At 28.2% G+C, this 15846-nt stretch overlaps 2 protein-coding genes across 3 annotated transcripts; both read left to right on the top strand.

Moving 5' to 3' along the window:
• Positions 1 to 512: 512 nt before the first annotated feature.
• Positions 513 to 1362, top strand: LOC111028864. Its single transcript, XM_022307639.1, has 3 exons — positions 513 to 694; positions 787 to 948; positions 1015 to 1362. Exons 1-3 carry the CDS (start codon positions 651 to 653, stop codon positions 1292 to 1294), a joined length of 486 nt encoding a protein of 161 aa, XP_022163331.1. The 5' UTR covers positions 513 to 650; the 3' UTR covers positions 1295 to 1362.
• A 6503-nt stretch (positions 1363 to 7865) lies between these two features.
• LOC111028559 (tripartite motif-containing protein 2-like) lies at positions 7866 to 14617 on the top strand. Of its 2 annotated transcripts, XM_022307261.1 has the most exons (12): positions 7866 to 8400; positions 8583 to 9470; positions 9564 to 9940; positions 11146 to 11337; positions 11424 to 11639; positions 11749 to 12004; positions 12078 to 12342; positions 12425 to 12590; positions 12672 to 12844; positions 12905 to 13064; positions 13341 to 13521; positions 13596 to 14617. In XM_022307261.1, exons 2-12 carry the CDS (start codon positions 9344 to 9346, stop codon positions 13871 to 13873), a joined length of 2391 nt encoding a protein of 796 aa, XP_022162953.1. In that variant the 5' UTR covers positions 7866 to 8400; positions 8583 to 9343; the 3' UTR covers positions 13874 to 14617. The 2 variants fall into 2 exon arrangements, with proteins under 2 accessions (XP_022162953.1, XP_022162946.1); XM_022307254.1 differs by having other exon boundaries at positions 7866 to 9470.
• The last annotated feature ends 1229 nt before the right edge of the window (positions 14618 to 15846 follow it).

The following is a 15846-nucleotide window of genomic DNA, read 5'->3' as shown; positions in this document are numbered from 1 at the left end:
ATTACATTGCTGAATTATCTAAACGTCTAACCACCGTAGACTCTATATTTCTATAGTATAATCTATAACTAGGAAATAAGAACTAAAATTATTAAAAGAACAAAATATAAGTATAAGGTAATGCACGATTGTAAATAATTAACAATTCGTATTTCACTTGTACAGAACTTACATACAGAAACAAATTTCTCATTTTCAGTATTCTATTGCACAATTTATTCATAACTCTCTAATTTCTTATCTTTAATGTTTAAAATTATTAAATAAATATAAAGTATAAGCATTGTCGTTTGTCAATAGTTATTAATTTCAAATTTCAATTTTCATAGACATACAAATAAATCATAAATGTCTACGTTTAGGATTAATTTATAATTTATCACAGGACACGGACCATCACGTCTTCGTTTATCGTTATCGAGATTACAGTTTTGCCATATATTCAATATTAAAATATACGTATTTCTATCTCATATCGTTTTCTGGTTGATACGGCATTATTTTCTCTCTTATCTATTATGGTCTCGTTAATGATAATATTGTAATTGCTGAACGGCGAACATCCAAAGTTTTTTATACTTTATCGCCTGGTTATTGCTTATTGTAAGGATTCGTGTATATATTACAATTATTAATTAATACATCCTATTATGGCTGGGAGTCGTTTGGAAAAACTAGGAACCATATTTACGAGGTATAGTATAGTTTTTTATTGATAATAAAATCGACTCATAGTTATGCCATATGCAAAGCTTAAATTAATCTGAACTGTTGAAATATCTTTAGGGTTAACGGACTCATAAAGTCCGGGGCAATGAAAATTGATGATCGGCCCATTTGGTACGATGTGTACCGGGCGTTTCCACCTGAATCGGAGCCACATTATGCAAAGCCGTCTCAGTCGATTAAAATACCAGATATATATTACTCAGAAGATATATTCAGAGCGTGAGTCTTATAATTTTTTGTTATCAAATATAATAATTAACTAATCAAGTTATTTTTGTATTATAGTATGTTTCACAAAGAGACTCGTGGCCAATTGCCAGCAATCAATTTGCAAGAGACCCAACAAAATCAAAATGTCACAAACATAGCTGTAAACATGGTAGTTGCTGATCCATCGCTTTCTGTAAATCAAGTAATTGATACTCTGAAAAAGAATAATGTTCTGCAAGTTTACAAAGCTTCATCCAAAAAAGTCGATCCCACAACGATAAATGATAGTACAAATAAATCCGATTTTCATGAAACCGATGTTCATACAAAAGAAACAAATGTTCACAGTAGTTAATATTTCTTATCGATTTTGTTAATAATTATTAGAATTTTGAATATATTTATTAATTCATACATTTAACATATCTCTTATTTTTGTAGTTTTAAAGTAAGAAATATATTATAGATATATATTTTTTATCATTTGGTATAAAATTAGTTTTATCTTACTTTTTGTGTCAGTGTATTATCTGTGAATATCTGAAATATTATTCTAAGTTCTAATTCATAGATAGATATTTAGTCACATCATGTGGGGGGAGGGAGGGGGGCGCTTAAAATTTTTACCCCATCTATTAGCGTAAATACAAATTTTCGGACACTTCAACCTACTGAATAATGCTTGTTCCTACTTTATAACATTAATTAATAAATCATTGATAGCTACTAAATGTTTTAAAAAATTTTATGTTACAAACCTATTACTGTGTGCAAATTATTAACAATGGTATCGGTATTAATATATTTAGATACATTTTTTTCTGTTTACAAAATTGAGGTGTTGTTGATATTAAATATATCAAACACTTAAGCCATTATTGAATTAATTATAATTATAATTCACACAATGCTCATAAATTATATAAAATAAATATTTTAAAGAAAATTACAAATATACAATTTATTTTGACGTTTGATCTTACTGAGTTCTTATTATATGATATTATAATGCCATTGATTCATTATGTCATGGCACATGCACAAATATAGTTGTATTACTATACATACTATTAGTAAACGTGATAACGTAACATTAATGATTTTCCACTGGAAACTGTTAATACTCAAATTTCACTTTGTATACCAACTTTTAACCATGATCATAGATTTTATCATAAATTATAAAAATAAACTCTTACAAAAAAATATTTGTCAAATTTGCTCAAGAAATTTTGATTATTTTCTACAATTGTATCATACCATCATATGTGTTGTTAGACGTACAGTATAGATACAACATTTTGCTTGATTATGTTCTGGGGGGGGGGGGGCTTAAGCCCTCCAAGTGCCTCCATTATCCTCCTATGGTTCTAAATATGTATATGATTTGAATTTTGAACTAAATAAAATCTATACTATATTTTATGTATATATGTATATAATAATATTATGCATCTCAACCTGTAGTATTATGAATGGATTCTTTGAAAATTATAAGGAGCTTATAACCAGAGGCGAGCCGAGGATTAAAATTTAAAATGCATCAGGTTGTAAGTATAACTCTTAAACAAATTCATTTTTGAACAATTTATTTCATAGTTAGTTTCTGGTTGATAGAAGATACTAGTCATAATAATACTAAATAATGTAGGAAATTTTCTTTTACATTAAAATATAATAATACAATATAATATATATAAATATCCAATTTAAGAATAGTGGATACAACATATTTTACATCATGGACTTCGGAAACTACATATTGTTTAACACAAATTGTATGAAGTGTAATCCTAGTGTTCAGCTGAACTTGTTGTACATTACCATTTAAACTAATACTAAGTACTTTTGTATCAGAAAAGGAAGCAGAAACTTTGGAAATTGAGTGCTCAACATTTAGTTTTAATGTTGTTGGTTGTGGTTGATGTACTACACAGACTACTGTTACATTGACTAGATACCTAGTCAATGTTATCTTTGTCATTTAATGCCACATTGATTTTTGGATTGATTTATAAAAATGATGTAGTAATATTATCTTTTAATTTAATTTACTTTTCATAAATTATTATAAATAAGAATAAAATAAACAATGAATTATGCATATTGTATAACAATAAACAAAGACACAATTTAAAACAAATTTCTAGGCCACTCACATAGTCATGTTTTACTTTTTAAGCATTACACATACATTGGTAGTTAGTTGGTGTCAAACTATTAAATTTTATTACTATTTATTTTCTTGCAATAATATCTTATTTGGTGGCCACAAGTGATGTTTTTCAAATTGGTTTTACTTTGATATAGCCATATAGGTAGCAAGCACCGTTTTATAATATTAACTAGGTACATAAATATATTTCAAAAAATATATTTATGACTTATGACATAGTAAAAATAATAATATTAACCATTTAAGCCTTAATGGTTTAAAAACAGTAGTTTAGGCCAGAAAACCTGCTTACAACACATTCAATATTTGTTTGTTGAATGTATTGATTTAACAATGGAGTGTGTTTTTTTCCTGTGTAGATACTAGATAACAGATACTCATTAATAGTAACCGAAAATAATGCTTCATTTTTTTGGTGTGAATGTAAATTTTGTTGGTCAGTTAGTACATTCAAGAGTTAAAAATTGGGATTTCAGAGTAGTTTTCAAAAGTGTCAGAATAAATGAAAATAATTGAGGAAAAATGGAATTTTAACTCAAAACCGGTTTTTTATAAACATTTTGTAACTAAAAAAATAACTGTAGATATGTGATTTTTTCACCGAATGTTTATATTAGCATTTTTTATACACCATACAATTTTCGATTTGTATTAGTTTTTTATTTTAAATAATTGTCGATAAAAAATTGTACGCTTGGTCAAATAACTTGAATATTTAAAACAATGTCCCTCATAAGTTGTTATTAGTGTAATTAAAAAAAAAAAAGTTCAGGCGTAAATTTACAGTGTTACTAGTTGCTTATGAGAGTCTGAAGTTCGACAAAATTAGTCAAAATCTTGAAAATTTATCCGAGTTACCTAGTCATTTCTTTTTATATCTAAGATTTAAAAATTTCATACAAGATTGCACTCATAAATTTATCAAATATGTTTTTTTGAGCATATGAATTATATGAGCGTGAAATTATTTCGACATAGCATATCAACGGTAAACTATCGATTTCTCATGGAACGATTTTTTTATTTTCTCGTAAGTAATTCAAAGACTAATTCAATTAATTACAATTATATACAATTCATCAAATATTTATATTAATTTTTTTATACATGGTATAATTTAAATATTATGACTGTTTTGAACTAATCATAGGCATTTTCAATTTTGAAATATTTTTAGTTTTTTTTTTCTGTTTATTTAAAACTGCAAAATTATAAATTAAAACAAAACATTTTTTTATGTATCAATTTAGTAGATACATAAAAAAAATTTAAAAATTAAAAATAATAATTTTCTATCTCAACTGCTATATAGAGCCCAATATAGTGACTTACTTTAAAATACAAAAAAAAACTTTCCATAAAATCATAGAAACCACTTTTTTCAAATACTTAATAGGATATCCGTTTACAATATTTTAGAAACATGTTTCTATTAGAGGTATTTGAGAAACCATTTTATTTTCAATATTTATTAGGAACATACGTTAACAATGTGTTCAAAATATGATCTCATAACATATTTCTAAGAACAAGAAAAACACACATGACTAGAATGTGTACATGTTCTGAATGCTGTGTGGTCAGTAGTCAATAATATAATAAATAGTCCGACGGTCGGCTTCACTCAAATCATCTTTGTTATACAATGATTTATCATTGAATTCAAATTTAACACATAAATTATTTCAATAATTACAATGTTTTACCTAACGGGTACACTCGACACCTACCGTCTACTGCAGAGCTGTTAATTACTTTCCCCCCTTTTTTTTTTATAACTACGGTGATAAGTAAAGTATACATTTATACGTATGAGTATTCCGAGTTGGAATTTGGAATAGGCAAAGTCAATACTTAAAGCCTAAATGTGTCGAACTTATTGTCTGTTATCTAGAAACAATATTTATTTATGTGTGCCGATAAACGTCATTCATCAAACATTTATAAAATATGTTTGTCGCCGTCTGTAGACTGTAGTATACAATATAGATTAGATATAACTAAAGCTACTGCGGTTATTATAAGACGCAATTGCACTTGGCAGTAATTATTATGAAATCGAATATCAATCACGATTGTATAATCAATTATTTAATGTACATTATAAATTATAATCGAGATCAATACATTTAGATATACATATCGGTGCACTAATACTATATTATATATGTGCATAAATGTTTAATAGTATAATATTAGCTAGCATTGGCATCACGAATGACGAATCAAGATTATAACATCAGCTATTAACATTTAATTATATTAGTCAGTATACTCTTTAGATACCTCAAGAATCAGGGATCGCATTAAAATGAATTAGTATTGATCATAACTCATAAGTTATAAAATAGGTACTTATAATATAAGGTAATATTCTTACACAAATTCTGTTTAAAAAAAAATTGAATATATAGATTAGGTACCTGTGTAGTTTATTAATTTTAGGTTAATTTATGCAATTTTATTTTTTTTTTTTGTTAAATGTTTAATTATTATTAATATGATTATTATTACTATTACTATTAACAGTAGTAGTAGTAGTAGTAGTAGTAGTAGTAGTACTGAATATTGTTATGATTTCTATATTAACGCAGTAAAATAAACACAAACATTAAAATATACATATCTAGTATTTAAATATTTAACATTTTTATTCATAAATTGATGTCCGGATATTAATTATAAAAATTTAAAACATATTTTTCCTGAAGGAAGTGAAGATTTTTACATAGACATTCTAACATTTATTGAAACAAAATAAAATTACATACATGAACCTAAAATTATTAAATTACACAGGTAAATTAAACATTTTTTTTTTTCAAAATTGATTAATGGTTGCCATTTATTCAACTTTGAACTTAGAGCCATATATTGTGAGTCAAATCGACTTAAAAAAATTATGTGCTATAAATAAGCGTTGCCATTAAAAAAAGATTTAGTACTGCGCATGCACTCTCCTTAAATGTTAAAAATTTGAAAATTTCACAAAATATGTATTTCAGTACAACCTAGGCCCCCCCCCCCAAATTAATTTCAATTTCGGTTCATCCGTCCGAAATATTCTGTTACTTTAAATCTGATCACACTGAATATGACTCTTTACACATATAATACACTGAGCGGGTTTTTTATAGTAGAAAAATATTTCATAAGCTATTTAAGTTTTTGAAAATATTTGATTTTTATAAATTTAAGACGTTACAAAACAATATTTTATTTTCATCGTAGTTAGTTACTTTTTTGAATGATTATTAATTTATTATATTCTAAAGCTGAATATATTATTTTCGAAGTACAATGACAGGAATATTATGCGAGAATTTTGCATGCTTGATGTAATGCAAAAAAAAACCATAGTCGGAGTGGTTCGTAAAAGGTATCTGCTAAGGCTTAAAAATTATTATTTAACATCAAGAAATTTAATTTTATAATAATCATTTTTTTTCGTTACTATAAATGAATACGAGAAAGTTATGTGCATAGGGGGGGGGGGCAGTTTGGGCTAACTTTACTTTTATTTTAACCCCCCTCCCTCCCTTCATAATTTCTGTACTTTCACCAACAAAGGTTAGGCTACATAATTACACCTTAATTTAAAATATAGTTTTATTTTTTTATTTAAACTATATAATACCATTTGTATGTGATGAGTATGTGTAGCTGTCAATAAAGTAAACACAAAAATAGTTTACAGTCTACACCCTGAAGACACATGTTTTATTTTTGTAACCTTTATGCATAAATGACGATAACGAGTAACGACGACTGGATGACGATCGCTACGGCTATCGTCTTCTTATAGGATTTGCTAAAAACAGAATCAGATTTTATCTTGATTTTAATTTATCATCGTCCTTTGATCTTTTTAAGTACAACGGTTGTGAGCTTGTGGCATGTGCCTTATAGTTCATATTCTGGTCAACGTTATTATTATTAAAATAAATAAGTCAAATTTTGTTTTCGTATGTATTCAGTCTTTAATAAATATAAAATAAATGAAACCGAATTAAAATCAATGATGTTGGTTAATTAATCAATTGTTAATCATTTAATTTTTATTATCATTTAACAGTCTTTGGGGTAATTTGCGAAGGCTAAAGAGTATTGATCAAAAATCTGTTTTTCCAAATTAATATAATTTACCTTAGATATATATATAGATATATTTATCACTTTTTGTTTCAACAAGTTCAGCATCTAGTGAAAGAACAGTAAACAGTTACAATAATGCGATATTGCATTAAATAAATACTTATTTAAGGTCAATTTGTGTTATCGAATCGATCCTTTAAGTTGTCTATTATATAGCTATTGAAACAGATTTATCTCAAATGCCCTAAATAAAGACAATTTTAAAAAATAATACCAATTGCCAATACTGAATGTGGGTTTAAATTGTAATGATTAGTGTTTTATCATCATGTTACCCATATAAATTATTCAACTTTCACTTATGTTATAGAAATTTAAAAACTTGTATTTGAAACTAAAATAATATATTTTAATAATTTAATATTTACCTTATTTCACTTTTTTTAATGGTTCGTACTTCGTATACACACTATAATAGTATAATAATCAAACAACATTTGAATTGAAACATTTACATTTATTAACAACTTATGTAACATGTTCGGAAGGGTAGAGCCCCCCCCTTGTTTTACTTATTATAAAAATGTTAGTAACTCCTATGGTATTTGGTACCTATTATTATAATTGTGCGTTTTCAACGAATAACAATATTCTATACTAGTAGTAGCCAATAAGTACACGCACTGCACGTTGCACAAAGCCCTAAAAGTGTACTTACTATAGGTACATATAATAAGCCCAATATTATAAAAAAAAAATTAGTCGTTAATCGACTTGGTGAACGAGACGGAGGCGGCATCATATACCACACCCCGAGAACTATCTAGTACACAAAATAAAAACCTATTATTACACTATCTTTTAATTATTCGTAGTGCACAGATGCATTTTTTTTTATGCGACTCTGCGTGTGGTGTAATATAGAATATTATTTTAATAATAGTGCAGTGCATTGTATAGCCATGTAGGAATATTGTGGCCACGGCACCGGCATATGCGCATTACCAACGGCGGTGTGGGGGTGTGGAGTACTGGAGTGTGGGCCCACCACTTGTGCTCAGAAAGTTTTGGAGCGTTTCAAACGGTGTTTGCGTGTTCGAACGAAACTTTCTCGACGCTCTGCACCATTACGAACGGACTCGCACTATAGTATTAGTACGTTTCGTACTTTCGTACAACGTAATAAATAGGTATGTTTTGTATTAAAATATAATACTAAAATATTACATACAGGCGCTCGATTAATCATATCGATTAATATGTGGATGTAGTGTTTTACGTCGTGCGCGTGGAAGTTTAATTATGACAATAACAGGTTTTTATTTTTAAAAATTGCATATTATATTATTATGTTTTATCCGTCACGCCATAGAGCATTGAAGAGTCAAGAATAATATCAATAACGGGGAGAAAAAAACCGTTCGGGTGAACGAGTCCGACGTGCACATTCAGTCGTCGCCATTATTATAGCTATTAATTCAATATATAGTAATAGTCAGTTGCGTCGTTTCGTGAATCCAATACCGGACGACGTGTTGCGGTGGCGCCAGGACAGCAGACTCGAAAACAATCGATTTTCACCGCAGTCGTAGTTCGTTTTTCGTGCGCTTGTCTTTACCAAGCTTTGCGTCATAATCGTATCGTCGACCGCGGCTCTTTTCCCTTCCAGTCGAATACCACCTGCGTCTCCCCACGTACCACCTGCCTGCCGATCAGTCGTCCAGTCGTGTGTATAGTATTATTACTATAGATGATTATAGTGAAGACGTAAAAAGTGTTATCACTGGATCGCAATGGCAGCTTGATGCCGCTGTAACAATAACAATGGATTGATGATAACGTTTTTTATTTTTTTTTACTGTTTATAATTTTATAATTCATTGTTTACGATAATTGAAACAAAAGACCGAACGGAATAAAAATCTCCGTCACTACTAGCTAGTTGTCGGGGATCGATCGATTGTTCGGAACCTCTCTTAGTTTTGATTTCTTATGCGAATTCACGAAAAGCAGCCGCCGCCGAGGCGGTTGATTTATTACTACGAAGCTTTCAAATCGATTAATTTTGATACGTGCAATAATTTATTTTCGTAACGATGCATTCATTCTACTGACCGTGCGGACTTCAGAAAAATGGTCACTGTCAACAGCAACAATAACAACAGCAGCAGCAGCAGCAATTCAACACAATTAGTTGAAACAGTTTCAATCGATTATGACGACTTCAACGATGCCTTTTTGACTTGCGCCACTTGTTTATGTAAGAATTTGTATACTTTGTTGTTTATTCGTGTTATATGTGTATGTTATAAAATAACAATCTTTTAATATTTTGTTGTTGTATATATTATAGGTGTATATGATGGAGTTGAACGGGCGCCTAAACTCCTACCGTGCTCACACACAGTGTGTGTTCACTGTTTGACGAGGATTGTAGCAGCTGCTAACAATCGACGCACAGCACAAGACTTGAACAATGGCCGAGGGAGTAGTAGTAATACTTTACAATCTCAGCAACAACAGGAATCTCAGACTGTTCAACAACAGCGGCAAACCTTTAGGTGTCCAATATGCAGGGAACTTATAGTTGTTCCTCAAAATGGTGGAGTCACAGCCCTCCCTCCATCATTTCTAGTCAATCAACTACTTGATTTGATATCCACCCATAGACGACGCACTTTAATACCAACTTGTTGTGGCGGTGGTGTATTATCTTCACACATTAATCAGGTATTACAAATTATAACTAAAGCCCAGAATTATATGCATTTAAAAAATGTCAATTATGAACATGCAAAAAAAAAGCCTCTTTAATATTATAGTAAATCATCATTACCTAGTGAATCTCAAAGGTTTTTTTTTTTTATATTTTATTTTTAAAGAAGTTATTCTCATTTTAAAATATTCAAACAATTTAACATTTTTAAATGCTCTTAACCTTAATAGAACAAAATTTGAAATTTAAAATATCTATAGTAAGTAACTATAGGTAATCATAACAATTATTAAAGTCAGTTTTAATTAATACATAAAAAAATAAGTATATAGTTATAGTACATATCAGAATAAAGTAAGATAGAAAATACATAAATAGACATACTTAGTTTATATTGTACAGTATTATGAATCTGTTTACTCAGCAAGTGTTGTATAAAACAAATTAATATTACATATAGAATTACGAATCGACATATTTATTTGCAGGGGAGTGCATTTTGTATGTACTAATAACAGTTATAAAAAAAAAGAATTTAATGAAAAAATTTTAAAATTTAAATGTTTAATAAGTTTAAAACTATTAATCTGATTATGGAGTTATTTACATGAAAATTTTAAGTTACGCAATCGAAAATTGTATTCAATGAAATAATTTTAAGAAACTGCTTATATTAGTGGCGTAGCCAGAGGTCCGGCTATAGCCCCCTTAAAATTTTTTTTTAAGAAAATTAAAAAACTATTTCTATGATCTATGAAAGTTGCTGCAAATGCAAATATTTTGTACAGCCGTACAGGAACCAGAACCTAAAATAAAACCTTGACAACAGTATGCTAAGCTTATGGGAGACCCTAGTTAAATCAACTCTGTGTTAGGTTATTATCAGCCTCCCCCCCACCAAAGAAAAAAATCATCGCTACTTTACTGACTTACACTGTCTTTTTCCGAATATCTGAAAATCGCATTTATAGTATAATATTATTTAAAAATCTTACATATTGTTAATACCGATTTTTAAATTAGTTAATTAATTTCTTGTTAAACATCTAAATAAAAATAAGCAAAATAAAATTTGATATGATAAACTACCAAACTGTACACAGTATAAATAAACACAAATAATATAATTCCGGGCCACTCTACCTATAACTAATAATGTCAGCACTAGAAATGTTATTAAGGGTTGTATGTATTATTTTATTTTTTCCATATTTTCTAGGAATTGCTTTATTGTGAAACATGTGATCAAGTATTCTGCTCAGTTTGTACTAAACACGAGACAGCAATTGGTGGAGGCACCCTTATTTCATCTAAATCTCCACCATTGGTTCATACAATCATACCAGTGTCTGTAGCTATGAAACGTACATCTGAAATAATGTTGTATAAAGCTAATGAATGTGTTTCAAAAGTATGTGTCGCTGATATTTATGTGTTATACAAATGTTGGTGGTATACATATTAATTTAAATGAATTGTAATTCATTTAAATTATAGTTGAACTATTCAAGGGATGGAGTATGTGCTGAACTAGAACGTTTAGATACAGCTCGTAATGAATGTTTATCTACTTTGGATGATACATTTAGTGATCTGATGAACATAATAGAAGTCCGTAAACAACAATTGCAACAACAAATACATAAGGCATGTGATGCAAAAAATAGAATTTTGACTCAACAACTCTCAGCTATTGATATTGAAAAAACCAAAGTATGTATAGAACCGATGTGATTATTAGTTATTACTTAGTTTTTGTTGTGTTATCACTTGTCAATCATTAATCATTATATGTTTATTACATTATTTAATGTATGCCTAGGTTATGGATGAATGTGGCAATGTTAATCAATTATTGGATGTACAATCTATTAACCAACGAATACAAATTTTAAACGATCGTTTGCAAAAACCTACTGGCGGTGTTGAAGAACCTCGTGAAAATGCTTTTATTGCCTTGGATTTAGATCTAACAGCAATAAAAGATGTTGTAAATAATGCCATAGGACAAATGGGTCGGGTACGCACTACAACCACTTGTCCTGGTAATTGTACACTGGATGTTGCTGAATCAAATGGTAATGTTGTTTGAATCAAATATCAATTCAAAAAAACTTGTTTATAGTATTAAAAATATCTTTGTATTTTTAGGAGAACATTTGTTGATTCCTCGTTTGGTAGATACACTGGTTGCTACTTTAACAGCTGTTGACTATGATGGGAATCGTCGCAATTTAGGTGGTGATCCAGTTATTATAAAATTAGTTGGACCTTTAGATGACACACAACAAGAAATGGCATCAAATAATTTAGGGCTTCAACACTTAGATAATAATACTAGTGATGATAGAGTGCGGATTGTTGATCATAAAAATGGGCAATACACAATCCGTCTACGTTTATCTGTTTGTGGCAGGTATATACATTGAGAATTACTAATGTAAAAAAACTTTGAACAAAAAATGTATTAATTTGACTTCTATTTTTATATATTTTAGGTATCAACTTCTTGTTTATGTGCTAGGTAGACTAGTAGCATGTAATGGTAATACTGGACATATTGACTTTTCTATAATAAAAAGCATTGATCCTATGTGCCAATATAGTAGAGGACCTTCAATGCAACAGCCTGTTGCAATTGCTGTAGATCACCATTCTGCTAGGGTAAGATGCTAAAAAATTATTTACAATATGATATAAAAGTAATATGCATCTCATTAAAATAATTGTTTTTATCATTTCTAGGTGTATGTTTTAGATACTGGAAATTGTCGCATAAGAGTGCTTGATACCCACTTAAATTATATATCTGATGTACAAAACATTGAAGCTATGCGTGGTCGTTCTTCAACTGGTATTGGTTTATTGAGCGATGAAACGTTAGTTACAGTAAATTGGCGTACAAACACAGTGACTCAGTAATAATTCCAAAGTATATTTATTTACTCATGGTTATAAGAAATATTTTTTATTTTTAGAATGACTTTAGATGGTGAAACAGTGAAGTCGTGGACACATTCGAGTATGATTGAGCCTATGTGTGTTGCAGTGGACAGAACTTATGATCACGTATTAATAGGAGATTCTGCTTGTAACATACATGCATTCAAAGCAACAACAGGACAACATTTATTTACAGTAAGGATAACACAAATATGATAAAAAATGTTGTTATAACGTAAGAAACTAATTGTTTGATAATAAATGTGAGTCTTAAATTTATTTTTCATTCATGTTATTGTGCTAATGTATATTTTTTAATTTTCATCTTCTCTACATGTACCATAATAATTAATATTTATATTTAATTTTTAACCTATAATTTTAAAATTTGAGTTCAGAATATATTGTTGGATTATTTCTATGTGTAATCCAACAGTTTACACGTATTAATTATTATAATTTTTTTTATAGATAAATAATAAGAAAAGTAATGGAAAATCTGCTGAATGTGTTGGTACCTTTATGGCAATTGGGCCACATTCAGAAATCATTGTAATTTCTGGTATAACTACAACTGGATGTCGCTGTTTAGATATATATTCATGCAAAGGCACTTATGAACGATCAATTACAGTTATGACAACAGATAAATGTAAGTAGTTGGTAAAAATATTAATAATCTTTTAATAAATGGTCTTACTTCTAAGTAATATATGTTTTCACTAGCCACACATGCATATAGCTCATTGGCTACTTGTAATAATTTTATACTGGCTACTAGACGCCACTATAACTCATACGTAATTGACTTGATTGATATGGAAACTGAAAAATTAGTAAACACTATTGATTCCAATGGCTGCAAATTGCGTCGTCCAGCTGGTATGGTAGCGTTTGCCGAACTTCAAGATTCTGTAATTGATGATAGTCAACAATGCTCATCATATTATTTATTGGTGACTGATGTTGCAGCTGATACCGTAAAAAAATATAGATTTTTTTAACTAGTATTAGTAGTCAACTACTTATTAACAAAAATTACCTGTCTACTTAATTATGTATTTAAAACTTGTAAGTCAAAAAACAATTTTATGTATTGAATATTCTTTTCTCTTATTATTTATGTACTATGTTTTGTATAGTTGTCATTCTGTATTAAAAAAAAATTCCTGTTTTTGAAATTAATAGTTATCATCTGTTTAGAGAGATTGATATTTAATGATCCTATTAAATTTATTCAAAAGCTAAAAGCTCAATTTTATTTAATGTATCTACTTAAATATTAAGGCTATTATTTAAAAATGTTAATAATGTATGTAAAACATTAATTGGTTACTATTTTTCAAGTTTTATATATTGACCTTTATGTGCAAGGATTTATGCCACATTTGAAAACTATACCAATCATTTAATACGAGTCAGAATGATTGTAATAAATAGTAAATACTCTAAATATGTATTCCGTTGTTCATATTCTAGTCATATATATTTTTTATTATTCTTTACTATACTATAAGGTAAATAATGTATCCCGAGTTTAAAATAGCACTACTTAGTATAAATGTTCATATAAGATTTATTGTGTAATCATGTTTATGTTTGTATTAAAAAAAAATCATAAATAATGTGGTTATTTTATAGTTTATTTAATGATGATAATATAACACATCAAATTACTTATCATAACACTAACTTAGAAAAATACATGTTTTAATGTCAAATAAAGAAGAACAACTAAAGAACATTTATATTTTTTTTATTATTATTTATATTAATTTACTACCTCATTTACATCAATTATTTCGATTTTAATACTTAACAGTCTTGATACAAGATGAAATAATCGAGGCGGTTAAAATACAAAAAAAACTATCTCATTTTAATAGGGTAAGTATACACATTACACACATATACATTTACAGACACACACATACACAATACACATACACAGTCACACACGCAGACTGACATGTGGAAATTTACAATACTGTTTATACATAGTAAAAATAGTATACAGATATAAATTAAATATTAATTGTTGTAAGGCATGTTATGAGAAAATAAATATGTATTAACTGTAAGTTATTTTTCAATAGCTAAGAGACCAAACATTTATTTTCCGTGTATTCCTTAAAGTATATTAAGACAATAATAACATTACATTTTTAAAACTATTAAAACTAGATGCATTAATGCAATTGGAAGTATGGAAGAACTGGCTCCAAGGAGAGTTTTTGTAGCCTCCTCTATAAGTATTATGTAAATTCAGTGTACTGTCATAATATCTAGTTTCCTGGTTATGGTATTAAAGTGGCACCTTTGACTAGATGTTTATTACAATTATTGTAATATATGACAATATTTAATTACTACCATTTATAAGTCGTCAAACAAATTTTAAGATATCCTGTTTGGTAGTACAAAAATTAAATATTTGACACATCATTAATTATTCAAATTTTGTTGTTATTGGTTGCAATAGCTTCCAAATGTACTTTTTAAATGGTTTTTTCTTGCTATTTGTAAAAGACCTAGTGTTTTGTTAACAGTCTATCAATTGGTAACTTTGACTCTTGATATAAAAGTTAATTTCATACTTCGACATGCATTAAATAATTTATAATTAAGTGAATACACTTAAAGCTTAATTTAAGCTTATATTGTTGTCACCAAAATATAAATTAGTTTTTAAACTTAACCATATTATACACTAGCATTATTTACACATATTATATAGGTACTATTTATTATTATTATTTCACAAAAAATATTTTATTTCTTCTTATTATTTGGGATATAGTTATAGTTTTCTTTTAAAACTACCAATGAAAATCCAAACATAATATTAAAAGTTATAAATTAAAATCTATTAATTATTTAATATTAATTATAATTAGACACTTAGAACAACTAAAAAAATGAAGAAAAAGTTAAACATGTTCTCCCATATTTGGTCTTTTAACCACTAGTTAGATTC

This window comes from Myzus persicae, unplaced genomic scaffold (assembly GCF_001856785.1).
Source record: "Myzus persicae strain clone G006 unplaced genomic scaffold, MPER_G0061.0, whole genome shotgun sequence".
NCBI classification, from domain to species: Eukaryota; Metazoa; Arthropoda; class Insecta; order Hemiptera; family Aphididae; genus Myzus; species Myzus persicae.
The sequence above is the reverse complement of the archived record's forward strand: the minus strand, read 5'-3'. Positions and strand labels throughout refer to the sequence as shown.

What these genes read in the sequence shown, in the direction of transcription:
- LOC111028864 (XM_022307639.1), top strand. Translation starts at nt 651, where the DNA reads ATGGCTGGGAGTCGTTTGGAAAAACTAGGAACCATATTTACGAG. An exon ending in CTAGGAACCATATTTACGAG is followed by an intron (nt 695 to 786) that starts GTATAGTATAGT and finishes AAATATCTTTAG; the next exon opens with GGTTAACGGACTCATAAAGT. An exon ending in TCAGAAGATATATTCAGAGC is followed by an intron (nt 949 to 1,014) that starts GTGAGTCTTATA and finishes TTTGTATTATAG; the next exon opens with TATGTTTCACAAAGAGACTC.
- LOC111028559 (XM_022307261.1), top strand. Translation starts at nt 9,344, where the DNA reads ATGGTCACTGTCAACAGCAACAATAACAACAGCAGCAGCAGCAGCAAT. An exon ending in TTGATATTGAAAAAACCAAA is followed by an intron (nt 11,640 to 11,748) that starts GTATGTATAGAA and finishes ATGTATGCCTAG; the next exon opens with GTTATGGATGAATGTGGCAA. An exon ending in AGTTATGACAACAGATAAAT is followed by an intron (nt 13,522 to 13,595) that starts GTAAGTAGTTGG and finishes TGTTTTCACTAG; the next exon opens with CCACACATGCATATAGCTCA.